Source organism: Chlorocebus sabaeus, chromosome X (assembly GCF_047675955.1).
Source record: "Chlorocebus sabaeus isolate Y175 chromosome X, mChlSab1.0.hap1, whole genome shotgun sequence".
NCBI lineage: Eukaryota > Metazoa > Chordata > Mammalia > Primates > Cercopithecidae > Chlorocebus > Chlorocebus sabaeus.
The window spans coordinates 149,871,893-149,899,788 of NC_132933.1; the positions used below are offsets into that span (position 1 = coordinate 149,871,893).

At 41.4% G+C, this 27,896-nt stretch overlaps 1 protein-coding gene across 1 annotated transcript; it reads right to left on the minus strand.

Moving 5' to 3' along the window:
* Window positions 1-520: 520 nt before the first annotated feature.
* Window positions 521-27,800, minus strand: ARSH (arylsulfatase family member H). The gene is made up of 9 exons (XM_007990955.3): window positions 27,709-27,800; window positions 23,944-24,065; window positions 20,842-20,967; window positions 18,618-19,041; window positions 15,011-15,147; window positions 9,878-10,012; window positions 6,382-6,544; window positions 4,520-4,641; window positions 521-888 (listed from the first exon to the last, which is right to left on the minus strand). The coding sequence occupies exons 1-9, from the start codon at window positions 27,798-27,800 to the stop codon at window positions 521-523; spliced, it is 1,689 nt and encodes a 562-aa protein (XP_007989146.3).
* Window positions 27,801-27,896: the final 96 nt, after the last annotated feature.

Sequence of the window (27,896 nt, forward strand, 5' to 3'; positions counted from 1 at the left end):
CCAGATGCGTATTGGACAGGAAGAGAAAAGAAGGAAAGAGAGAAAATCAAGAAGTCAATCTGACTATAATAGTACTACTTCAAATTTTATGTGACCCTCTGCTTCATGAAAAAATTAAGTACTTATCATGATTTATTAGAAAGCTAGCATACCTAGGTATAGAATCTGCAAGCAGAAGTTTCTAACTTATGACATTGGACCTGATGCTTCCATGAATTCTAGGAACAAAAAGCTCTACAAGAATCTGCTGAAGTCACCTTGATCTGCTCTTTCCCTTGGGCAATGGCACAATTATATACTAGAAAAAAATTGTACAACAAATGCTCCCCTCCAGGTTCACTGTTATATATGGACCCACTTTAATTTCACTGAGCTCTTGAAAGAACTGATTTCTGAGGATAAAACAGTGGGTGAGGCCATCAGTTTTTATCCCAAATGGAATGAATCAGTCAGGTGAGCTCTGCTCCTATGACCATTGTAACAGTAAGTGTGTGGTGGGTAACACGTGGTCCCCATGGTCTCAGGGAGCTGTGGGAAGGATGTCATCTTCCTTGTCACACCCACAGAAGGGGAAGGTCCCACAGCATGGCTGCAGCCATGGTTTCCAAATTGTGTTGAACACAGAGAACTGCTGTGGGACAGGTGTTAGTGTCCTACGATGCTCTTTTATGGCTGCCTCCATCTTCTTGATCACGGAGTCAAATAATGGTTCATTGTCAGGGTTCAGTGGAAGGGCTTCTGAAGGGTCTCTTGAGATGTCAAAGAGGAGTGGTGGGTCGTGGTAGGTTACATCCCCTGAACATGAACATATTCCACTCCCATAGCAGGCACTAGTTCCTTCAGGGTAGAATTTGGGAGTCACATAATGAGCTTTCCACACAGTTGCACCTAAAAAGTAAGTTGCATTATGATACCATCTTGGTGGTGATTTTAGGACTCTTTTCATTAAAGATGTTTTTCTCAAATGCTTTTTCTAGTGATTGATAATACTCTTCTGCACAAAATTACACAGCAACAGTAGCATGTCTTCAACTCTAAGAACAATGTACAATTTTACTGCAAACTTGAAGACATTTTTAGAAATCTTGTCATGAGAACATTTGGAGATAACAATGACGACCCAGGTGGGAATAGGGTAATTGTGGGAATACCAAATTAAAATTCTACCTCAATCTGATCAGGTACAAACAAAATTAAAAGTGATCCAAGGCTAAATACCACTTTCACATCTGAAATTGACAAAAGTAATTTGGCAAAATGAATCATTCTTTATCCTTTTCTCCTTCCCTCTTCTGTCTTTTCCTTCCTCCTCTTCCCTTCCTCCCTCCCTCTTTCTCACTCTCTTCTTTCCTTCCTTCCTTCTTTCCTCCATTTCTTTCTTCTTCCTTCCTTTCTTTCCCTCCTTCCTTCCCTCCCTCCCTCGCTCCCTCCTTTCCTCCTTTATTTCCTTCCCTTCCTTCCCTTCCCCTTCCCCTTCCTTCCTTCCTTCCATCCTTCCTTCCTTCCTTTCCTTCCTCTCTCCCTCCCTCCCTTTCTTCTTTCTTCTGATATGAAATGGTTAGCAAATCTATTTTCAGAGATCAAATTTTTTTTATGTTTTATTATTTACTTATTTATTTATTTTGAGGTAAGCTCTCGCTCTGTCGCCCAGGCTGGAGTGCAGTGGCAGCATCTAGGCTCACTGCAACCTCTGCCTCCTGGGTTCAAGTGATTCTCCCACCTCAGCCTCCCTAGTAGCTGGGGTGCCACCCTGCCTGGCTGCAGTGATCAATTTTAGATAGAAAACATAAGCATTGCCCAGCCTCTGGTCAATGAGGATTTTACCGAAGTCTACTGGTGGAGTCTTGCTGAGAAGCTGTGCTTTCCTACTAAAATAGGATTAAATCATCTAACTGGATTCTTTACCGCCTTTGGTTTTTTCCCTCCTTACTGCATGGAGTGCAGGTGTGATGCCTGGAGGAACTGCAGCCACTTTGCAACCATGGGGTGAGACGCATAAGAATGAAAGCTAGTGTGTCAGAGGTGGCTAAGTGGAAACAAGAATCCTGGTCCCATGACCGTGGTACTGAGCACTGTGTCAGCCCCATGCTCCCAACTTCTGGAATTATGATGAGAAAAAATAATAACAAAAAAATTCTACTGTATAATCCTCTATAGTTAAATTTGGGAGGCTTATGCTGTTTACGGGGCTGTTTTATTTATCATTGATCATGTCCTGCACTCATATAGAATCTTAAAAACATAGGTTTTACTTATTTTTGTTTTTGCAATTGTTTTATGTGGGACTATCTGCGTCAAAATGAAGATACATCACACCACAAGTGACTGATCCCATCAGAGAAAATTCCTCCTGCAAATAAAGTTAAATCCAACCAAGAATTCTGGAATTCCATGCAATGACTCCAGAAGGCCTTTCTTTACAGGTGTAAGGCAATCAATACTATTTGTTAATTTATATTTGTTTGGATTGACTCCCATAGCGTGAATGTGGGACAGAAACAATCACTAGGATGTTAGAAAGGAAGGAAGGTGGAGAGAAGCAACCACCATGCAGGCCACGTTGAAAAATGTACTTCTCGTTGCTAGAATAATTACTTCAGTCATCCCTAAGTTGTGGGTATTCATAGTCTCTCTTTCTCTCTTGTTCTCTCTCTCATGTATACATTCACACAAGCTAATGCATACTTACACACACACATTAATCACGTTTTCTTAATTTTCTGTATCCTATAATGTTTTGACTTTTTTTTTTTTTTTTTTTTTTTTTTGAGGCAAGATCTCACTTTGTCACCCAGGCTGGAGTACAGTGGCACGATCACTGCCAACTGCAGCCTCAAACTTCCCACTCAGCCTCCTGAGTAGCCGGACTACGGTTGTATGCCACCATTCCTGGCTAATTCTTTTTTTTTTTTTTTTTCTTTGTAGAGACAGGGTCTTGCAATGTTGCACAGGCTGGTATCAAACTCCTGGGCTCAAATAATCCTCCTACCTTGGCCTCCTAAACTGCTGAGATTACAACTGTAAGCCACTGTGCTGGGCTAGTATTTTGACAGCTTGAGAGGCCTGATAGACTCGGGGAAAGACTGCTCCTCCCAGGGCTAGCTGATTCCTAAAAATAGTGATATGGCTTGGCTCTGTCCCCACCCTAATCTCACCTTGAATTGCAATAATCCCCTCAGGTCAAGGGCAGAGCCAGGCAGAGATCATTGAATAAAACTGTTCCCATGGTAAGGAATAAGTCTCACGAGATCTGATGGTTTTATAAGGCATTTCCCTTTTTGCTTGGCTCTCATTCTCTCTTGCTTTCCACATGTAAGATGTGCCTTCTACCATGATTGCGAGGCCTCCCCAGCCATGTGGAACTGTGAGTCCATTAAATCTCTTTTCCTTTATAAATTACCCAGTCTTGAGTATGTCTTTATCAGCAGCATGAGAATGGACTAATACAAATAGTAACAACTCACTGAGGAACACACCCTTCCTATGCAAGCAACCACCTCCTTTATCTAACTCTCACACAGTGAGCTGATATTTGATCTGACCTAAATCAACCAGCACCGGGTGCCAGGCAGCTAGGGACAGTCTCTGTTGCTCCAAACTTACTGTAATTACTCAAACTACCAGTCTGAAGCTGTTCACCCTGCCCTGCCTGACCTTTCCCTTGGAAACCCTAATAATAAAGGCTGTGACCTGGGCTCTTCATTCCTTCCCGCCTGTGCTTCCAAGTCAAGCCCTGGTGCTTCCCACCGTGAACCTGTGTGGTAGGATATAGCCCCTTCTCTCGGAAAATCTAAGTCATGAAAATATTGCAATGGCATTGGTCTGTCTGTGTCAACACTCACCTCCCTAAGCTAAAACGCTTTGGGTGGATTGGCTGTGGTGGGTCACACCTGTGGGAGGCCGAGGAGAGAAGATTGCTTGAGCTCAGGAGTTCGAGACCAGCCTGGGCCACCTAGTAAGATCTCATCTTTATTTTATAAATATTTTTAAAATTTAAAATGAAACCCTTTGGGTACAAATCTCTCTCACAAACACATCCCTCTAAAATCCTACTGCAGGCCGGGCGCAGTGGCTCACGCCTGTCATCCCAGCACTCTGGGAGGCTGAGGTGGGCAGATCACCTGAGGTCTGGAGTTCAAGGTCAGCCTGGCCCACATGGTGAAGCCCCATCTCTACTAAAAGTACAAAAATTAACTGGTTGTGGTGGTGGGTGCCTGTAGCCCCAGTTACTCAGGAGGCTGAGGCAGGAGAATCACTTGAACCCGGGAGGCGGAGGTTGTGGTGAGTCAAGATTACACCACTGCATTCCACCTGGGTGACAGAGTGAGACCCTATCTCAAAATGAAATGAAATGAAATAAAAATCCTACTGCAGTGCGCTGTGTATGTGGCTTTCCCAGCGAAAAAGCACCATCATGGCTGGGCAATATCCACACATGGTACAACTTCCTCCAGGAGACGAAGGAGATGGGAACAGGGCCCTTATCATCTCTCCACGTGTCCACGGCCTTCATACTTACAGTCCTTCTGATGCCACCTGACCGTGTGCAGATAGACCCCACAGTAGTGGAACAGGAACTCGTGGTCGGAGTGGGACGCCCTTCCTTCCAGCAGGGGCATTAGGTTCCGGCCGTCGATGACTCTTGGGAGAGAAGGGGGCATGTCGAAGGTGAGAGAGGCATGGTTCAGTCACGCATTTTATAGCAGAAGAAAGAGGAAGAGGAGGAGGAGGAAAAGGAAGGGGAGGAAGAGAAGGAGGCGAAAGATACAGAGGAAAAATTTCCTTTTTCTTTTTTTGAAACGGAGTCTTGCTCTGTCGCCCAGGCTGGAGTGCAATGGTGCAATCTCTGCTCACTGCAAACTCTGCCTCCCGGGTTCAAGCAATTCTCCTGCCTCAGCCTCCGGAGTAGATGGGATTACAGGCGCCCGCCACCATGCCCCGCTAATTTTTGTATTTTTAGTAGAGACGGGGTTTCACCATGTTGGCCAGGCTGGTCTTGAACTCCTGACCTCGTGATCTGCCCGCCTCAGCCTCCCAAAGTGCTGGGATGACAGGCGTGAGCCACCGTGCCCGGCGGAAGAAGGAATTCTTAAAACTTTCTCCTTTTCCCTCATTTTATAACAAAAAGACAAAGAAACAAAACATTCATTCTCTGAGGCCATGGAAGAAGAGAACAGCTGGAACTATGATCCTGATACTTTGCAAGACAATATGAGTTAATGTTGTGGACTGGAAAAATTAAGCTATTTACGCTCTTTTGATTCCAGTGAAACTTCACATTTAATGAATAGATATCACCCCACACACATGGAATTAAATCGTTAAAGCACAGGATGTATGTGTTCATTTTAAAGCTCATAGACAAGGCCAGGCCCGGTGGCTCATGCCTGTCATCTCAGCACTTTGGGAGGCCGAGGTGGGTGGATCACGAGGCCAAGAGAGCAAGACCATCCTGGCCAATGTGCTGAAACCCCATCTCTACTAAAAATACAAAAATTAGCTGGCCATGGTGGCGCCGGTCTGTACTCCCAGCTACTCGGGAGGCTGAGGCAGGAGAATCGCTTGAACCCGGGAGGCAGAGGTTGCACTGAGCCAAGATCACACCACTGCACTCCAGCCTGGGCGACAGGACGAGACTCTGTCTCAAAAAAAAAAAAAAAAAAAAAACCTCATAGACAAAGTGCAAACCAGAAACAATAATATCATTTAGCACACATGCAATCACACATACGTGTTTTGTTTTTGTTTTTGTTTGAAACAGGGTGTCACCCTGTCACCCGGGCTGGAGTGCAGTGACGAGATCTTGGCTCACTGCAATCTCCACCTCCCGGGTTCAAGCGATCCTCCCACCTCAGCCTCCCAAGTAGCTGGGATTACAGGCACGTGCCACCACACCAGACTAATTGTTGTATTTTTAGTAGAGATGGGGGTTTCAGCATGTTGGCCAGGCTGGTCTCGAACTCCTGACTTCAAGTGATCCGCCTGCCTCGACTTCCCAAAGTCCTGGGATTACAGGCATAAGCCACCGCACCTGCTCTATGCATACATGTTTTTATTCAGTAATCATTTAACATTTAATTGTGTAATGGTCTAGAAGCTGTGAGGGATGTGATGACGTATGAGAAACAGATCCCATCCATGAGAACAGTCAAACACACACCTTCATAAGTGTAATATGACAAAGAATATTAAGGTATACTCTAAGAAGAAAACAAAATATTCCACCATGCACCAAGGGGAGAAAGACATCTGGCCCTATGGGCAGAATATTGATAATTAAGTAATATACTATGCATATACACACACACATAGAATTATCAAGTATATCCACATATGTTCAAATATATCACCCTAGGTTAGGAGCAACCACTGTTTCCATACCTGTCCTGGGGCAAGATCCCTCCGCCTATATAAGACAGCGTCGGATAGATGTCCATTAAGCTAGTGGGCTCATTGATCACTCTCCCAGCCTCCAAGACCGACGGCCACCGGAATATCCCTGGCACACGGATACCTCCTTCCCATCCTCCCATTCCTTTGCCACCTAAAACCAAAGATCACAACACAACCAAAGATGAGTTAAAACCCAACCATATTGGCCGGGCGCAGTGGCTCACACCTGTAATCCCAGCACTTTGGGAGGCTGAGGCGGGCGGATCACTTGAGGACAGGAGTTCAAGACCAGCCTGGCCAACATGGTGAAACCCCATCTCTGCTAAAAATACAAAAACATCAACTGGGCATGGTGGTGGGTGCCTGTAATTCAAGCTACTTGGGAGGCTGAGGCAGGAGAATCGCTTAAACCCAGGAGGCGGAGGTTGTGGTGAGCCGAGATCGCGCCACTGCACTCCATGGTGGTGCATGCCCGTAGTCCCAACCACTCGGGAGGCTGAAGTGGGGGGATCAGAGACAAGGAAGCGGAGTTTGCAGTGAGCTGAGATTGTGCCACTGCACTCCAGCCTCGGTGACAGGGTGAGACTCTGTCTCCAAAAAAGAAAAAAGAGAAAGAAAAGAAAAAGACGGGTTTTATCCACATTATACTGATCCTTGAGGAACAAGCTAAAAAATTTTACCATGTGATTTCCCATATAGAGGAAGAAAGAGAGGAGTGTGAGTAGAAAAATGGCCAGAGGCAGAGTTAAGAATCACTTCTTAGACAAAAGTCCCCTTGGGTGTTTCTGAGCACAAAACAAATGAAGCCCTTGCCTTAAGATCAATGGTGAGATTGAGGTGGTTGTTACAGAGTAGAAAAATGGCCCTATGCCAAATGGCAGTGTCAAGACCATATGTCTAGACTCTTTAAGAAAAAATAGGAGCCTCTCTGGAGGAAAAGGTCTCTTCCTGTGTGAAATGTTTATTGAATGCCTTCTATGTGTGCACCTGTCTGACAGGCAGCATTACAAAGAAACACAAAACCGGAAGCCTCTAGCAGAAAATTAGGTAAAATTCACTGCAGACACATTCACTGATCCACCAGTCTAACCAGTGTTGAAAGGCAGCTCAGCCTCTTGGCACCATTTTTTTTTTTTAATTGAGACACTGTCTCCTTCTGTCGCCCAGGCTGGAGTGCAGTGGCGCGATCATAGCTCACTGCAGCCTCCAACTCCTGGGCTCAAGCAATCTTCCCTCCTGAGCCTCCCCAGTAGCACCATTCTTCATTATAAGAAAAACTTGACAAGCTCCCTGAAGCAAATCTATGTGTTTTTAACACACAATCATAAAGCCATCCTGATGTTTTCTTCATCTTATTTAATAACCTGTATCTTTGTGGGGCAGAGTGGGGGGGCGTAACTAGACTAGAACAAAACCAATTGTTTACCCAGGAGATCTAAATCTCTCTCTCCATTGAATTCATTGCTTCACAGGGAGCACCCTGAGAAACAGGTATCCTGTCCCAAAGCCTGAGAAATGCTCACAACAATTTTGCCAGAGTCCTATTCCAGGGTTATGTGTGCTTTTTAAGGACAGGGGCTTTACACTCACACATACTCATGCAACTATAATAATTATTACAATATACAATATGTACAGTTGTTAGAATCATCATGACTGTAATAATCACATTTCATTAGATGGTATGTATATGGTGACTCAAACCTGTTCCTCACTTTTTCTACCAGGCTTAGTACCAATTTCATCTTTGCTAATTAACAGTGATGACTACAGCGAGACTACATGACAAGTCAGAGGAGGCGAATGCTTTCAGGAGCTCACTTCTATTAATTTGCAATATATAATCCAGTATATACAATCCTCTATATATATGTACATATATATATTCACTATATAATCCTATCTGTGTGTGCATATATGTAGGGTTTTATATTATAAATATAATGAATATATATAGTGAATATATATATTGAATTATATATATTATATATAATGGATATAGTGACTATATATACATAGTAAATGTATATAAGATTATATATATTATACTGAATATAGTGAATATATTAAATTATATATATTATATACAATGAATATTGTGAATATATATAGGGTTATGTGTAATATATAATGAATATAGTGAGTATATATAGTGAATATGTGTAGGGTTATGTATACTCTATACAGTGAATATATAGAATTCTATATACTATATATAATAAACATAGTGACTATAAACATAGTAAATATATTTATAGAATTATATATTATATATACTAAATATATAACATTATGTATAATGATCTATACAATAAATATACTAAATACATAGAATTATGTGTATAATGAATATAATGACTATATATACATAGTGAATATGTACAGGATTATGTATATTATATGTAGTAAATATGTAAAATTACATGTATTATATGTAATGAATATAGCAAATATATAGGATTATATGTGTTATATGTAATGAATATAGTAACTATACATATGTAGTGACTATATATAGGATTATATATCACATATGAATATATGATTATATATTATAAACAATTAATATGGTGAATATGTATACATAGTGATTATATAGATAGGAAAATATATATATAAGACACACACAGAACTTTTTAACGAAATACAAGGAAGTTCAAACATTCTGATTTGATAATGATGACAATTTTGATACCCTTTTAGTTTTTTTGTTTTACTTGGAAGGTTAGGGGGTAGTGGGAAAACAGCAAATACCGAATTCTTTTTTAAATTATTCTTTCTGTTGGCATGCCTTTGGTGATGCCTAAGTGTGGGTGCTATGGAGTTCTTGAACAACCCAGCATGAAGTCTATCAAAGTGAGCTGGAAGAATCTGCTGGCCATGAGGAGACAGGCACCCCAGTCAAATGAAAAACTCTTTTTTCTGATAGACATAACACTCATCAAAGTATAATAAATAGCATCATTGATGTTACCGAATTAAAAACCTGCATCTGAGAATCCAAGTGAGGATTGATCTAAAGGAGCAGTTCTCACCTAGAAATGATCTTGCCCCCAGGGGGCACTGGGCAATGTCAGGAGACATTTCTGGTTGTCGCTGCTCTGGGGTGGGTGCTACTGGCATTTGTGGGTGGAACCCACAGACGCTGTTCAACACCTACAATGGCACAGGAGGCCCCCAGCCAAAGAATCCTCCAGACTCAAATGTCAATTGTGCGGAGGCTGGGAAATCTGCCATAGATGGTCATTGAGATCCTATGCTCTCTCTCATGGGGTTGGCATTGCTTCAAACATTTTACTTTGAAGCTCTTGGAAACTGCCCCAAAATTTGCAGCTTTTTTTTTTTTTTTTTTGGTCTAGCTTAATAAGAGTCTGACTCACATAAAAATATCTGAACATCATGGCAAATGAATTCAAACAAATGCAAAGCCAGTAGAGACTACTGATTTTCAATGGACAGGTGTTGGTTCTCTGCGCACAATCACCTTTGTAGATCCCGTTCCAGCCGCCCAGCTGAACAGCCCCGTCCAGGGGCTCCAGGTGGCCCCCGTTGTCAGAGGTGAAGTACACCAAGGTGTTGTTGGCCAGGCACTCCCGGTCTAGGGCATCCAGAATTTTACCTGGTGAGGGTCAGAGACACAAAGACGTTGACCTCTCGATGCAGATCACCACTGCTTTATTACATGTTTGCTACTATGCATTTATTACACATAGCATTTAAACGTTATTCTGCATTACACAATATTGTATAATTAATCATATAATATTGTAATATATACTATTTTAAACTGTATGTAATATAGTATACATAATATATATTATATCCAGCAGTTAAAATATTTAATATATAATGTAATTATGTATAATATATGTTATATTTAATATAATATACACTTTCATACATTTTAATTACTAACTATATATTTATTATATATTATATGATATATAGTACATATTTCTTACAAATACATATTAATATGTAACATGATGTATTAGAAATGCATAAAGAATTGTTATATATTAAAATATAATCAATTATAGAATAGAATAAAATATATTGCAATATGTATAATCAATACATATTAAGTATTATTATACCATATGACTTTACAATACTAGAAACATCATTATATAATAGTTTATAATGATTATGAATACACTATATCATTGTGTAAAAATTGTTAATTATATAACATGTAAATATTATTTTATTATATAGTATTTTGTATATCAATATGTAAAAATATATGTTTATTTATAGATATATAGGAAAATATATTAAATATAAAATATGAGCATATGTAATAAATGTATAATATGTAAGGAATATGTTAAATTTTATAATATATATCTAATTAATATATGAAATTTTATCATAAATTTATATCATTTATATGAATATATACTATATTGTTTTATATAATTGTATGATATTGTGTGTCACATATTATCACATTAATTTTATTATATTAATGTAATTCTATAAATTATATTAAATATACTAAATACATTAATTATATTAATTTAAAATACAGAATAGTTTATATATAATATATAAAGTATTGGTTTATTATATAATTTTATTGTATAATATGTTCATTATTTTATTTTTTAATATATAATAAAGTCTATTTTATTATACAAATCATGTAATAATATATAATGTCATCATTGCCCCAAACGATTCAAATAGACAATGCTAGCTAGGCCCAGCAGTTAAATAAACCAATGAACATTAATTTTTAAAAATAACAGTTTGCAAAATGACACTTCCAGGAACACATGAGCAAAGCCATCCTCGTACTCCAGGGCACAGCACCGCCTCCCTTAGAGATTTTGCTGTCCTGGCTGCTATCTGAAGTCTACACGGAAATTGCAGGTTATTCTTGCTGTCTGGGTTATGGTTAAGATCTAATGACAATTAATGCTAGACTCAGCAGACACTGTCTTTAAGGTGTTGACAATCCCTCAGGAGGACAGTTTTTTAAAATAATAAGTAGAAAGCTGTTCTAGCAAAATTCCAGACAACATTCATTTCCTTTCTGATGTCTGTTGAGCATTTGCTAATCAGCAGATAACATCGTCCTGGGCCTGAGGTCACAATGCACTTCTCGTTTACGCTAGATCATCTCTGTGATGCTCTTGTCCCTTCAGAGATAAAAGAAAATGGAAGGAGCCACACAGAAAACTGTTTATATGTAAACTCATTAACCTTTGTTATCTACTGTTCAAAAGTGATTTGTTTTACAAGTGACATATACTATTTTTTAGAAATGTTATAATTAGAAATTAAGATATTTTAAAGCCCAGGGTTTGTAAGATGAAAGACTATAAAGGCTTTCTGGGAAGAGAGTAATTATATGTAAATTATCAATTCACATTAGATCTGGCTATAATATCAAAAAAATCATAAAAGTGATTTATAATTTATACTGTGCAAATATAGTAGCTGCAAATTCTTTTTCTGTTTCAAAACAAATACATAGGTAAATAATTGTCCGTAGAGTGTCTAAAGTGAAAATAGACAGATGCATATGAATATATAAATGCTAACGGTAATAGATCACTTACAAGACCTCTGACCAAAGACAACTGGAAAGAAACCAATAATGAAAAGTGATTAAGGTTGGGCCCGGTGGCTCACACATGTAATCCCAGGACTTTGGGAGGCCGAGGTGGGAGGTTTACTTGAGCCCAAGAGTTCGAGACCAGCCTGGGAAAGATGGCAAAACTCCTTCACTACAAAACACACACACACACACACACACAAATTGGCCAGACATGGTGGCGCACACTTTTAGTCCCAGCTACTCAGAAGGCTGACGTGGGAGGATCACCTGAGCCCTGGAAATCAAGGCTGTGGTGAGCTGTGATCGCACCACTGCATTCCAGCCAGACTGGGCAAAAGAGTGAGGCCCTGCATCTTAAAAAAAAAAAGGGAGGGGGGGATTAAAAGTGTTTTTTAATAGGCACAAGTTTCTTTCATTGGAAAATTTAAAATGTCATTGAATTCTTGAAGATTCATTAAGTTCATTTTGCACCTTGTATTTGCATTTGCATGAGTATAACATTGTTAAGGTTTATTTTTGAGTAAAGTTAATAAATTACTAAACCTGTGAGTTTTATACTCATATTGTTAAATAGTAAAATAACACCCACAGAGATACCTGTCTGACTTTCAACATGTCTTCATTTTGGTAGAATTTTTATAAGAAATGATGGAGAAAACTCAGAATATTGGGAGATGTTTTGCAGAAAAATAGCTACTCATCATTTCTCCTGTGTCAAATAATATTAGCCATTTAATAATGCAATTGCTAGCTTCTGTAACACGTCTTCATCATGTATTTACATATACCGTAAAACAAACATAATTATTTCTCAGTGATAAATACTCAGACACAGACTTTAACAGAAATTCCCTTTGCAGGAAACTGTCCTTTGACTAAGTACAAATATAGTAAAAGCAATTTCAAAAGAAGCAAAGAAAAAAAAATCCCAATTATATAATTCCATAAAGGCTACAATGTTATAGCGGTTTTTAACTGTAACACATTTCAGTGTTTGTATTTCATTACCAAGGAATTAAATTATATATATGTGTATATATGCAACATACAGTACTATGTATATATTATAAAAAACATAACATATGTATACATATAAACCATATGGTGTGTGTGTGTGTATATATGTATATAACATATGGTGCTTAATTCCTATTAAAACTAGCTATAGTATTATGCATAAAAGTGATTTGTAATTTATACCATGCAAATAAAATAACTGCAACTGAGTGTATATATATATACACACATACATACACTTCCCACAGCAAAGATTAAATTAAGAAATACAGAGCTTAGCTTTAGTTCAACAAGCTTAAAAAGGGTTTGGATGTCAGGGATTAGTTCCCTTTAAGCCCTTAAGTTTTTCCCTTTAATACATTCCTTTTTTCTCCCCATTTCTGCTTAAATGCCTTACTGGCAGCCTGGCAGCACTGCCTTTCCTTGTATTCTTTTTTTTTTTTTTTTTTTTTTTTGTTGAGACAGGGTCTCGCTCTGTCACCCAGGCTATAGTGCTACCTCCACCTCCCAGGTTCAGGTGATCCTCCCTCCTCAGCCTCCTAGGTAGCTGGAACTCCAAGGCGCGTGTGTGACACCATGCCTGGTTAATATTTGTATTTTTCTGTAGAGATGGAGCCTTGCTATGTTGCCCAAGCTGGTCTCAAACTCATGGGATCAAGCAATCCTCCCACCTCGTCCTCCAAAAGTGCTGGGACTACAGGCATGAGCCACCACGCCCTGCCCCTCTCTGTATTTTATCTCCTCTTTGGGATTAAATATAGATGGTAAATATTACAATGGTACCTAGAATTTGAGGGAAACACACACAGTGGAAATATACAAGAGAAATTTATCCCATGACAAGATTCCTCTTTGTCCTATCTGACACCACTAGCTCTTCAGTAATTTTAACTAGTTTTTTATAGCTCACTTAGATTGTGGTTTTCAGAGAAAAGAAAGTTATTTATAATAAAATTTGATTAATACCCCTTAAATGCATTTAAATTAAAATAGCTCCATTTCTTTCAAAGGCACTCCATAGAAATAGACAGAGGCGGCTGATAACTGGGAGATTGTTAGTTTAGACGGTTTGGCAGAGCACCGTTTTCAGAAGTTTGCACTCAGAAGAAGAAAAGTACTGTATTCCAAAATGAAACACCATTGCTGAGAGGAAGGACAACTCTGTCAGGAACATAGAGGCTGGGTGGGCGAATGCAATTCAACTAGCACAGCTAGTTATTATTCTGGAATGCATACAGTGACGCTTCCTGCCTGCTAATTTATTCTCCTTAGCATTTCTTTATAGTGAACACTATGCCTTTGAAATAAATTGCTTCAGTTGTGTTAAATCCCCATCCCAAATTTCTATGTATTTCCTGTAGAACTGACTAATCAGAATAACATTTCCCTTTATATCCATCAAAATAACCAGGAATTGAAATTACAATATTCTTTTTTTTTGAAACGGAATCTCGCTGTGTCACTCGGCTGGAGTGCAGTGGTCTGATCTTGGCTCACTGCAACCTCTGAATCCTGGATCCAGGTGATTCTCCTGCCTCATCCTCCCAAGTAGCTGGGACTACAGGCCCACATAACCATGCCTGGCTGATTTTTATATTTTTAGTAGAGACGGGGTTTCACCACGTTGGCCAGGCTGATCTAGAATTCCTAACCTTATCAAGTGATCTGCCAGCCTCGGCCTCTCAAAGGGCTGGGATTACAGGTATAAGCCACTGTGTGCCCGGCCAGGAATTACAGTATTCTTTACAGTGCAACTTCATTTATCCTGCCGATGAGTTTTTCAGAAAAGTGACTGTCTTTATTTTAAAGATGGGAAAACTTATATTTACAAACTGTGACTTCTAATGGGGAATATATTTCACTGGTATTGCTGAACAATTAAAAGCCATCTTTTAATTCAATTCAGGGATGAAACAAACACTTATCAGGTGTTTATGCTGTGCAAGGGGCTGGACATAATTTGAGACAGTACAGATTTATTTTCTGTAGCCCGTACTTCAGATATTTACAGTTCTGTCACTGAATACTTACCCACCATCCAATCCATTTCTTCTACATTGTCCCCATACCTGCCATATTTACTGTGCCCAACAAACTTCTCTTTGGAGATGAGTGGAGTATGTACGTGCAGGAACGAAAAAAAGAGGAGAAAAGGTTCCCGTTTGACCCTAAGGGGTAGAAAGTTACAAAATTACCTTCACAAATAAAGCCATTTCCACCATTTAAATGTGATTCTGCATTGATGAAAAGATCTCATAATGGTTGCTGGAGGTTTTCCATGTACTTCAGATGACAATACCTCTCCTGTGAGTCGTAAATACCACGAGGTTTATGTTGAAAGGATATGAGGAGGAACGAAGGATAACAGAACATTTGTGTTCCCAGTGAAATGTTTCATGTAGCCAGGCGCAGTGGCTCATGCCTATATTCTTTGCACTTTGGGAGGCTGAGACAGGAGGATTGCATGAGCCAGGAGTTTGAGACCAGTTCGGGCAACATGGCAAGACCCCGTCTCTACAAAAAAATTCAAAAATATAGCTGTGCATAATGGCACGCCTGTGATCCCAGCTACTCAGGAGGCTGAGGCAAGGGGTTCACTTGAGCCTGGGAGGTGGAGGCTGCAGTGAGCTATTATCACAACACTGCACTCCAACCTGGGCAACACAGTGAGACCCTGTCTTAACAACAACAACAAAAATGTTTAATGCGGTTCATTTTATACTCTCTTGTGTCCAGTTTAGCATCTGACATAAAGTAGCAGCTTAATAAATCTTTTAATCTTTGCTGAATGAGTTATAAAGTATGAATTCTCTTCATCTATTGTCTCAAAGTGTTCTTTTAGGTATGAGTTCAGAAGAATCATATCTTAAGGACAGACTCAGATGTGCCACAGTAAGGATTTGATGCTCCTTACTTTCCATTTTCCCTTCTTTCTTTCTTCCACCTCCTTCATGGTTCCTGGAACATAAGTTTGATGGCTGGAGCTTTGGCATCCACCTTGGGCCATGAGGCTGCTCACAAAGGTGGCAGAGAACAAGATAAAAGCTGAGGTGTGAATAACCTCACTGTAGCCGTAGCCTGCCTACCCCAAGAGAGAAATAAATTCTCCTCATTTACATCTTGCTTTTTGTGTTCTGCATTTTATGTATTTATTTATTTTGAGACAAGGTCTCACTCTGTTGCCCAGGCTGGAGTGCAGTGGTGCAATCATGACTCACTGCAGCCTCGACCTCCTGGGCTCAAGTGATCCTTCCACCTCATCCTCCCAAGGAGCTGAGACCACAGGTACATGCCACCAAGCCTGGCTAATTTTGTACATTTTTTGTAGAGATGAGAGCTCACTATATTGCCCAGTCTGGCCTCAAACTCCTGGGCTGAAGCAATCCTCCTGCCTCAGCCTCCCAAAGTGCTAGGATTACAGATATGAGCCACCCCGCCTGACCTTGTGTTTTGCATTGCCACATACAGTCATTCTAAAGCTACTCCTTCACACATTTTTACAACCAGCATAGAAAGAAGGGAAGGAGTTGGAGATTGAATATGTTCCCAAAAAGGTAGCCCAAGCAAATGGGTTGGGATGGGAAGAGAAGGTAAGATGAACGGAGAGCTGAGTGGGTGGCTGTATCACTGTTCTCATGGTCGTGTTGGAATAAATAATGAATCTGACGGGCACAGGGGCATATGAGTGAATGATATTCCACTGCGTACCCTTCAGCCTGGTGGAGTAACAATATGGCCTCCCCTCTCCACTCCCTGTCAACCCCACTAAGGAAGGTGACAAACAGTGTCAATGAGAATCCACACCAACAATTTTAATGTGCCTCTAATTTGTAATCTAGACTGGGCACAATGGCTCACACCTGTAATCCCAGCATTTTGGGAGCTCAAGGCAGGAGGATCGCTTGAGCCCAGGAGTTTGAGACCAGCCTGGGTAACATAGCAAGGCACTGTCTCTACGGAAAAATAATTTTATAAAATTAACTGGGTGTGGCCATGTGCGTCTGTAGTCCCAGCTACTCAGGAGGCTGAGGTAAGAGGACCACTGGTGCCCAGGAGTTTGAGGCTACAGTGAACTCTGATTGCACCACCACACTCCAGCCTGAGTGACAGAGTGAGACCCTGTCTCCAAATAATAATAATAATAATAATTTGTAATGTAGAAGTGAGCTGGTATGGGATGATGAGAGCTCATTACAGTCATGCCTGCATAGCTTGTGTTGAACATAGAAAACTTAAAACTGGGTATCTATAAATACAGAGCCACCTCCCAACAGTTCATGGACAGAGAGCTCTTCCGGCTGTGTCTGAGTGTGTGTCTGGGTATGTGTCCGAGACAGAGGAAAAAATTTACCCCCCAAGTTTAATCAATTTACATAACAATCCACACTGAAGCAATATAGAATAAAATATGGCAACTCCAGTTTTTGTTTTCAGAAAAGGGGTAAGTGGCCGGGCATAGTGTAATCCCAGTACTTTGGGAGGCCGAGGTGGGTGAATCGCTTGAGCCCAGGAGCTTGAGATCAGCCTGAGCAATATGACAAAACCCCCTTTCTTAAAAAAAATGCAAAAATTAGCCAGGCATCATGTGTGTGCCTGTAGTCTCAGCTACTCTGGAGGCTGAGGTGGGAGGATCACTTGAGCTTGGGAAGTCGAGGCTGCTGTGAGCCATGATCGCACCACTGTACTCTAGCCTGGGTGGCAGAGTGAGATCCTGTTCCAAAAAGTAAAAAAAAAAAAATTAAAACATTAAAAATGGGAAAGTGAGCAAAATATGTGAGTTTTTTTGTTTTTGTTGTTTTGCCTTTTGAGCATTCAAAATTTGCAGGAAATTTAACTGTTTTATTCTACCTAAGAGGAGACTCAAGTCTATCACAAATGTCACTTACATTTTTTTCCCTCAGCTTTTATTTTAGATACAGGGTCTCCATGTGCCAGTTTGTCACATGGGCCTATTACACTCAGGGAGTAAGCAGAGCACCCAATAGGTAGTCTTCCAACCATGTCCCCCTGTCTCCCTCTCTCCTCTAGAAGTTTGCAGTCTATTGTTTCCATGTTTATGTCCATGGAGGCTCAATGTTTAGTTCCCATTATATCCCATGAAATACTACACAGCCATGAAAAAGAATGAGATCATGTCTTTTGCAGCAACACGGATGCAGCTGGAGGCCATTATTCTAAGCAAATTAATGCAGGAACAGAAAGCCAAATACCACACATTTTCTCCAAAAGATTTGTTGTTGTTGTTGTTGTTTTTGAGACAGTCTTGCTCTGCCGCCCAGGCTGGAGCGCAGCGGTGCAATCTCGGCTCACTGCAAGCTCCGCCTCCCGGGTTCACGCCATTCTCCTGCCTCAGCCTCTCGAGTAGCTGGGACCACAGGCGCCCACCGCCACGCCCGGCTTATTTTTTTGTATTTTGGTAGAGACACGGTTTCACCGTGTTAGCCAGGATGGTCTCAATCTCCTGACCTTGTGATCCGCCCGCCTCGGCCTCCCAAATTGCTGGGATTACAGGCGTGAGCCACCATGCCCAGCCTCTCCAAAAGATTTTTAAAGGTCCGTGTTATCAAGGTGTGACGACCTGCCATGAAATAAAAATAAAATGTCCATGCAAGAAATCAGGCAAGAAATGGCTAAATACCTTTCAATGAAAGCTAGCGCCTCCTTCAGCATGAGGGAAGCTACTTTCTCCTCTTTCATCGGCTGCTGGATAATTTCATGGTTCCTCATAAGGATGCAGTTCCAACGCCGAGTAAATCCATAACTGGAATACCAGGAAGTGAAAAACAGAAAGGCGACGAGAGCAAAGACAAAGATGACCTTCCACGGCACCGAGAACCAGCGGGCGAACTTGGGAATGAGAAGCAGAAAAGGAACCAGGGCAATGGCCACCGTGGAGATCCACAGTTTGATCCTGAGCCAGCGGTGCAGTTCTGGTGTCTTGGATGCCTGGCAGTCGCTTAAAAGTCCGAAAGGCACCCCATAAAAGTAGTGAAAACCATGGTTGAGCGGGTGGTAGCAGTGATCATTCCGAGAGGCGCAGCTCAAACCCAGGTGCCATTTGCCTAAAAGTAAAATAAAATCATACCACGGCAGCAGGGCAGCATTCAATGCTGGTCTGTTTCTAGAATGTGGGCTTCCCTTTGGAAAACTCAGATATAACTTTCATTTTGTGGTCATCATGGTTTTTTCTTGGTATCCCCGAATACCTCCCTGGTATAGACATACCACCAGCAGCCTTCTCCCTGCAATGTGTCTCTTCCAGACAAAGCCACGCAGCAGGAGCCGCTTCGCTTTTGCTACAAGGAGAGGGGCCTAGTGTTCATTCAGAAGAAATCTTTGGCTTGGTACCAAACAACCTCATGAACAATGAGAAAGTTTCCAGGTATCTGCAGCTTGCTAGGAAGCCAGAATCGATGTCTTGGTTGTTTGGTGGGGACGATACCAGGGACTCTCGGTGCAGCTTGCACATTCATGCTTTTAGCTAGCAGTGCCTTCCCACCCTCTTATTCCATCTCACTGAAAGGTAACCAAGATTTTATTTCTAGATGGAACACCTCTTCTAGGTCCGCAAGCTAGGGATGACAAACTAGCCGAAGAATTTCATCAAGAACCAAATGATTCTGATGATGCAAGTAATTCCTTTTATCAAGCACATCCTCTAGGGGGCCAGGTCATGTTCTGATTTGTCCACACACATTATTGTATTCAACACTTCACAGACCCTGTATTATGAATAGAAAACACATTGTCTAGATTATTTTTTTAAGAGACAGAGTCTTGCTCTGTTGCCCAGGCTGGAGTGCAGTGGCATGATTATAGCTCACTGCAGCCTCAAACTCCTCGGCTCAAGCAATCCTCCCGCCTCAGCCTCCTGAGTAGCTGGGACTATAGGTGTGTGCCACCATGCCCAGCTAATTTTAAAATTTTATTTTTGTAGACCCAGGGTCTTGCTCTGGTGGCCTAGGCTGGTCTTGAACTCCTGGCCTCAAGCAATTCTTCTGCCTCAGCCTCCCAAAGTGCTGGGATTACAGGTCTGTGCCACTGTGCCCAGCTATCTAGATTTATTCAGAAGCCCGAGTCACATTAATGAATAATGGCAGAGTCAGATCTGAATCCTGTGCTCTAATGATGTGAGAACGCTGCTCAAAGCTAATCTGGAGAACTCGCACTCACAGGACACTGCTGGGAGTTGCATGGGAATACATGCCCTACTGATGGAAAATCTCTTAACCTTTTTTTAACTGAGGATATCTCAGAGCTGTGGCTTATAATTCATATTAGGAATCCTCGAAAATAGTGAACCATACAATGCTTTGGGGTAGCGTTTCCCAAAAGGATTTGATCACACAAGTTATTCTTAGAGGAATATCTTCTAGGACTGGAATTCTACAAACTTATTTTTCGGTGAAAGTCTCCCTCACAAGCTCATGTCCCCCCCCAACACCCCACCCCCGCCAAAAGGGCATAGAATATTATGTGATCTAAATCGACCAGCAACTGCCTCCATTTGACAACTCTTAATGCTTTAAGTTTTCAATTTCAACAGTACTTCGCTACAAATTTACGAGTTTTTCTGCTAATAATGGTGTCACAAACATCGTATCCCTCCAACACAATATTCCATTTTAGTGGCAACTTTGGATACCCTTGTTTGCTTTCTGTTCTCATTGTTTTTCCAATATTATGCCCTTGATTCTACACATCCCCAGTCAATGTGTGATCAATTCCTTCTCCAAGTGTCTTATCTCAAAGAGAAGTCGGTCAAACTGGCGCGCACAGAGCCAACATCCCCGGAAACACCTTAGATACTATGACAGAGGCCGCAGGATCACGTTTCCACGAGCAGAGTTCAGGCGCCATACCTATGAGTCCCGTGCGGTAGCCACGGTGCTGCAGCAGCTTGGCAAAAGTCGTTTCATTGGTAGGAAGACCACCTGAACCACCAAGCCACGTGAGGGCGCGGTTGAGGTTGTAGGGAGACACCATCCCTAAATTCACAGGAGTCAATGGGTTAGCACCATAGTCTTTGCTAATACCGAATTGATCCCGACATGCTTCAAGTCCTTTCCTCCTGCACCTCCTCAAAGCCATTCTTCCCCAAGTTTTCTGTTGCCTTTCTGGCTGTACATCCTTGACTCTCCTTTTCCCACTCGCTAAATGCAAACATTCCCTTGGAATTAGGGCTGCCAGAATAAATATGGGATACTCAGTTACACTCCTTTGAATTTCAGACTAACAACAAATAACCTTCGTTAGTGTTTCATGTAGAGGCTGATAACCTTCATGCTTCAATAGGATCTGAGGACACCACTGCATTTTAGCTGTGTGTAAATACTCGGATATTTAGCTGGGTATAAATACATTTTTTAATGTATCATTGGGAATCTGAAATGAAGAATTGTAGGAGTGACAATTGCTTTTTCATATACTTGTGTGTATATATGTAATTTATTTATTTATTTATTTATTTATTTTTTTGAGATGGAGTTTCGCTCTGTCACCCAGGCTGGAGTGCAGTGTCACCATCTTGGCTCACTGCAACCTCTGCCTCCCGGGTTCAAGCAATTCTCGTGCCTCCGCCTCCCTAGTAGCTGGAATTACAGGCGTGTGCCACCACACCTGGCTTTTTTTTTTTTTTTTGTATTTTTAGTAGAGACAGGGTTTCACCATGTTGGCCAGGCTGGTCTCTAACTCCTGGCCTCAAGTGGTCTGCCCACCTCTGCCTCCCAAAGTGCTGGGATTATGTAGATTTATACTGGCAGACAAATGTATACACCTATAGTTTAAAAGGAATTCACAAGAAAACCACAAGTGAAGATCAGCAACAAATAAATAAATAATCATTTCAGGACGGGCGCAGTGGCTCACGCCTGTAATCCCAGTGTTTTGGGAGGCCAAGGCGGGGGGATCACCTGAGGTCAGGAGACCAGCCTGGCCAACATGGTGAAACCCTGTCTCTACTAAAAATACAAAAATTGGCTGCGCGTGGTGGCGGGCACCTGTAATCCCACCTACTCAAGAGGCTGAGGCAGGAAAATCACTTGAACCTGGGAGGCGGAGGTCGCAGTGAGCTAAGATCATGCCATTGTGCTCCAGCCTGGGTGACAAGAAGGAAACTCCATCTCAAAAGAAAAAAATACATTTCAAGGATCCTACCTTGGAAGAAGAAGAAGGTAGACTCTAGTGTTATTGATAGGAAAGAGAAACAGTTTTACTAAAGGAAGCATTAGACCATTATCTTGCTGTTGAACTATTTTGCTGAATTTTTGATAAGTAGGATGAATTAAACTGAACCGTTTGTGTGAAATTATTAAAAATATACACATGGCAATGACTTGAAATCTCTCCACCAATCACCTAATTTTTTCTTATTTTTTTAAAATAAATTTTATTTCACCATAATCAATACTTAAAATTCCCTGAAATTAGGCCAAGCATGGTGGCTCACTCCTGTAATCCCAACACTTTGGGTGGCCAAGGCGAGTGGATCACACATGAGGCCAGGAGTTCGATACCAGCCTAGCTAACATGGTGAAACCCCATCTTTACTAAAAATACAAAAATTAGTCGGGCGTGGTGGTGCATGCTTTTAATCCCAGCTATTCGGGAACTGAGGCAGGAGAATCACTTGAACAAGGGAGGCAGAGATTGCAGTGAGCTGAGATTACACCATTGCACTCCAGCCTAGACAACAGAGCGAGAGTCTGTCTCAAAAAAAAAAAAAAAAAAAAAAATCCTGAAATCCTGAAATTATAAGTGTGATTTTTTTTGGAAACTCATACAGACTCATATCTTCATCCCTGTTCATACATGGTACTGTGTTATACAGAGACTGCTTATCTAGAAATCAAACTATTTTGAACAAAATGGAGAACCTTGAATTATGAAAGAAGGTCATTAGGCAACAAAAAAAGATAATAATAAATCAATATTTATAGGACAAAAAATTTCAGTGTTTACTTTTAATTTTAGTATAATTCTCATTAACCTAATTAGTTCATTCCTTGAATGTATCAGATGAGAAGTTACTACTTAGAAGGAAGAAAATTCATACAGAAAAATTTTTCACTGAAAAATTAAACTGTGAAGGCAGGTATACTAAAATTATGACAAGCAAATACTAGAATTAAATAAAACGCAGCAGTATGGCACAATATTTCACATAGAGGCTGATAACCATGAGCACTTCAATAGTGTCTAAGGGTACCACTATATTTTAACTGGGTATAAAAATTGTTGTTCATAATATTGATGTTGAGTGGATGTTTGTAGGTATTGATTCTAAGCTAAGCAGCAAAGGAAAACATTTAATTGTCATTATATCAACTTGGTAAGTCTGGATCTTGAAATGATGGGGTCCAGTAAGGAAGCATGTAAAAGTTTCATTTCCTTTTTTTTTCTCACTTATACTTTTTTCCCCAACTGTGTCTAGTTTTCCAATCTCATCCTCCGAGACAGATTAGATCCACTCATCTCAGAACCACTGCATGGTCTCCGCTAGCTTAAAGACATCAGGGGCCTCTTGAGAAATCTTAGCACAAGTACCTGAAAATGGGAGTGTTGACCGTAAGTTGGCAAATTGCCCCCAACAGGCCTAAACCCTGTCACTATATGCACAGAGATGGGCAGGTGCAGTGACATTTTGCAGTTTTCCCCAGGGACCTCTGCTATTCCTGCCAATAACATCAGACAATGACTTCTCTCCAGAAACCCTTCTCTACAACGGCAAAGACGTGACCACGGTGGCACGGGAGACTCCCACATACAGGGAGGGGGTCAGAGTCCAACTTTACCTCCCTGAGAGGCACACATGTTTAAGCTGTCCAGGGATAACAACCCCCTTTGATTTTAGATCCCTAATATTCTGAGTGACATTTTGAGAATTCTTACAAAGATTTGCAAAAACTAATCATTAGAATGCATTCTGGTGAGACTGAAATATTGCTGCCTTTTCATTGCCTCACCTGATCTGATGGGGTACCGGCCGGTCAGGAAGGCAGCCCGACTTGGGGTGCACGTGGAAGCAGCTGCGAGATGCTGGGTGAGCCTCACTCCCTCATTTGCCAGGCGGTCAATATTAGGTGTGCTGCAGACCAAAGAAGAATTTGGCAGGTGAGTTTCTAAAAATTGTCAATACAATGATCGAGGATCAAAGCTATTCTAGTTGACTCTATTTCTGGTAAACCTAAAATTCATTTTTTTTAAACTTTAATCTCTCTACTTCCTTAGATGCATTGATGGTTAAAAGCAAAGGGCAATGTAAGTTTAAAATATATCTTTAGTCAAAACTATTACAAATGAATACAGGTCACTCAGTATACAGTTTTATGAGTCTGAGAAAAAAAATGTATTTCAATGAAAAAATTAGCCAATTTCTTCTTATCAAGGACCTAAAATTAATGGGTAATTTAGATTAAATACATTTTTAATGTGTTTCATATTTTTTTAAGAGACAGTCTCTTGCTCTGTTGCCCAGGGTGGAGTGTAGTGATGCAGTTATAGCTCACTGCAACCTGGAATTCCCTGGGCTCAAGTGATCCTCCCACCTCAGCCTCTCAAGTAGCTAGGTCCACTGGTGTGCACCACCATGCCCTACTACTTTATCTAAATTTTTATTTAATTTAATTTTTTTTTGGAGACAGGGCCTCACTCTGTTACCCATGCTGGAGTACAGTGGCACGATCCTGGTTCATTGTAATCTCCGCCTCCCGAGTTCAAGTGATCCTCCTGCCTCAGCCTCCCGACTAGCTGGGATTACAGGCGTGAGCCACCACGCCCAGTGGTGTATTTTTAGTAGAGATGAGGTGTTACCATGTTGGCAAAGCTAGTCTTGAACTCCTGACCTCAAGTGATCCGCCTTCCCCAGCCTCCTAAACTGCTGGGATTGCAGGTGTGAGCCACCACACCTGGCCTTAAAATTTTATGCAGAGATACAGGTCTTGCTATTTTGCCCAGGCTGGTCTCAAACTCCTGGCCTCAAATGATCCTCCCACCTCAGCCTCCCATTAATATATATTTTATGGTAAAATTGACCTATTTTATAACCAAATTGTGACATTTTGGAGTTTAATTTATTTCCCATTTTGTCTAATATGTTGCAAAAATTTTGTAAAACTTACAGAATTCTACAGGTTGAAAAAAAGACGTGCCTGTTCTCCTAAAAGCTAAAGCATACCCAATCTTAATCCCATGTGTACAACATTTTTTTTCCACAATCTCACAGAAAGGTTATAATGAAGGCTGAGCGTGATGGCTCATGCCTGTAACCCCAGCACTTTGGGAGGCCAGGAGGGGCTGAACACTTGAACTCAGACCACAGTGGGCAATATGCCAAAACCCCAACTCTACAAAAAAAAAAAAAAAAAAAAAAAAAAAATTAGGCGGGTGTGGGGGCTCATGCCTGTAGTCCCAGCTGCTCAGGAGGCTGAGGAGGGAGGATCACTTGAGCCTGGGAGGTCAAAGCTGCAGTGAGCCAAGATCATGCCACTGCACTCCAGTCTGGATGACAGAGTGAGATCCTGTCTTAAAAAGAAAAAAAGAAAAGAAAAGAAAGAGATAAAGAGGAAAGAAAGAAAAAAAGGAAAGGAAAGGAAGAAAGAAAGAAAGAGAGAAAGAAAGAGAGAAAGAGAGAGAGAGAAAGAAAGAAAGAAAAAGAAAGAAAGAAAAAGAAAGAAAGAAAGAAAGACCAATGCCTTTCAATCAACAAATATATGCTTAAAATATAGGACTAGACTGTGATCTGCATTCCAAGAAGAAACAATGTTATTTAAATCCACACTAAAAGATGCTATGTGTTTTCACAAGTGCCAGATTGGTCTATCAAAAGAGAGTAGAGAAATAAAGAGCCCCGGGGACCAGAGACTTTAGAAATAATTCAAGGAAGATATTTTTAAAGCTGTAGACTAATGTGGTGTATCTATATAATGAAAAATTGTTCAGCCATGGAAAGGAATGAAGGACTGACACATGCTACAATGTGAATGAGCCTTGAAAACATTACGCTCAGTGAAAGAAGCCAGTCCGTAGACACCACATACCATATGTTATGAGCAAAACTGTGTTCTTCCCAAATTCCTATGCTGAAGTCCTAACCCCCAGGACCTCAGAATGTGACTGTGTTTGAAGATGGAGTCTTTAAAGAGGTGATTAAGGTAGCATGAGGTCATTAAAGTAGACCCTCATCCAATAGGACTGAAGTCCTTATAAGAAGAGGAGATGAGGACACAGACACACACAAAGGGATGACCCTGTGAGGACACCGGGAGAAAACCGTGTCTACAAGCCAAGGAGAGAGGCCTCAGGAGGAACCAGCCCTGCCTACACCTTGATCTCAGACTTCCAGCCTCTAAGAATGTGGGAGAATCAATGTCTGTTGTTTTAAGCCACTCCAGTCTATGGTATTCTTTTTTTTAGACGGAGTCTTGCTCTGTTGTCCAGGCTGGAGTGCAGTGGCCGGATCTCAGCTCACTGCAAGCTCCACCTCCCGGGTTCACGCCATTCTCCTGCCTCAGCTCCCTGAGTAGCTGGGACTACAGGCGCCCGCCACCTCGCCCGGCTAATTTTTTGTATTTTTTTAGTAGAAACAGGGTTTCACCATGTTAGCCAGGATGGTCTCGATCTCCTGACCTCATGATCCGCTCACCTCAGCCTCCCAAAGTGCTGGGATTATAGGCGTGAGCCACCGCGCCCAGCCTATGGTATTCTTTTATAGCAGCCTGAAATAGACTAAGACATCTCATAATAAGAGGAGATGAGGACACAGACCCACATAGAGGGACGATCCTGTAAGGACACGGGGAGAAGATGGTAACTACAAGGACAGGAGAGAGGCCTCAGGAGGAACCAGCCCTACCCACACCTTGATCTTGAACTTCCAGCCTTCAGGACTGTGAGAGAACAAGCTGATATTATCTAAGCCAACCAGTCTGTGGACCTTTGTCATGGCAGCCTGAGAAAATACATACTTTATATGATTATTTGTATATGAAACGCCAAGAAGAGACACATCCATAGAGACAGAGGGTTCATTTGTGGTTAACAGGGCATGGGGATAGGATGGGTAATGGGGGTCTTTTTTGGGGGGGTGAAAAATTCTACAACTACACAGAGGTGATGGTTGTCCAACACTGTGAATGTACTTACCACTGAATTGTTCGCTTTAAAATGGTTAAAAGGTGATTTTTTTTTTAAACAGAGTCTCCCTCTGTCACCCAGGCTGGAGTGCAGTGGTGGGATCATAGCTCACTGCAGCCTCAATCTCCCTGGCTCAGGCAATCCTCCTGCTCCAGCCTCCTGAGTGGCTGAGACCACAGACGCACGCCACCATGTCCCAGTAGATTTTTTTAAATTTTTTTCATAGAGACAGGGTCTCCGTATGTTGCCCAGGCTGATCACAAACTCCTGGGCTCAAGCAATCCCCCCACCTTGGCCTTCCAAAGTGCTGGGATTATAGGCTTGAGCCACCATGCCTGACCAAAAAAGGCCAATTTTTAAACGTAAATTTTGCACAATAATGAAAACGCCACCACCAACAGCTAGAAACTAAGGGAACTGGGATGTTAAGCGGTCTCCTGACATTTTGCAGTTTTCCCTGGGGACCTCTGCTATTCCTGCCAATAACATCAGACAATGACTTCTCTCCAGAAACCCTTCTCTACAACGGCAAAGACGTGACCACTGTGGCATGGGAGACTCCCACATACAGGGAAGGGGTCAGAGTCCAACTTTACCTCACTGAGTTATTACCGTAGCAGCACAAATCCCCCACTCCAAGGTCATCTGCCATCAGCAGGACGATGTTGGGTCTGGCGTTTCTTGTCATAAATGTGCCATCAACACCGCAAAACAAATAGCACAGGGACACTGACAGCCAGCAGCTCCTGAAAGTATTTTTAGAATAAGCAAACAAACAAGCAAG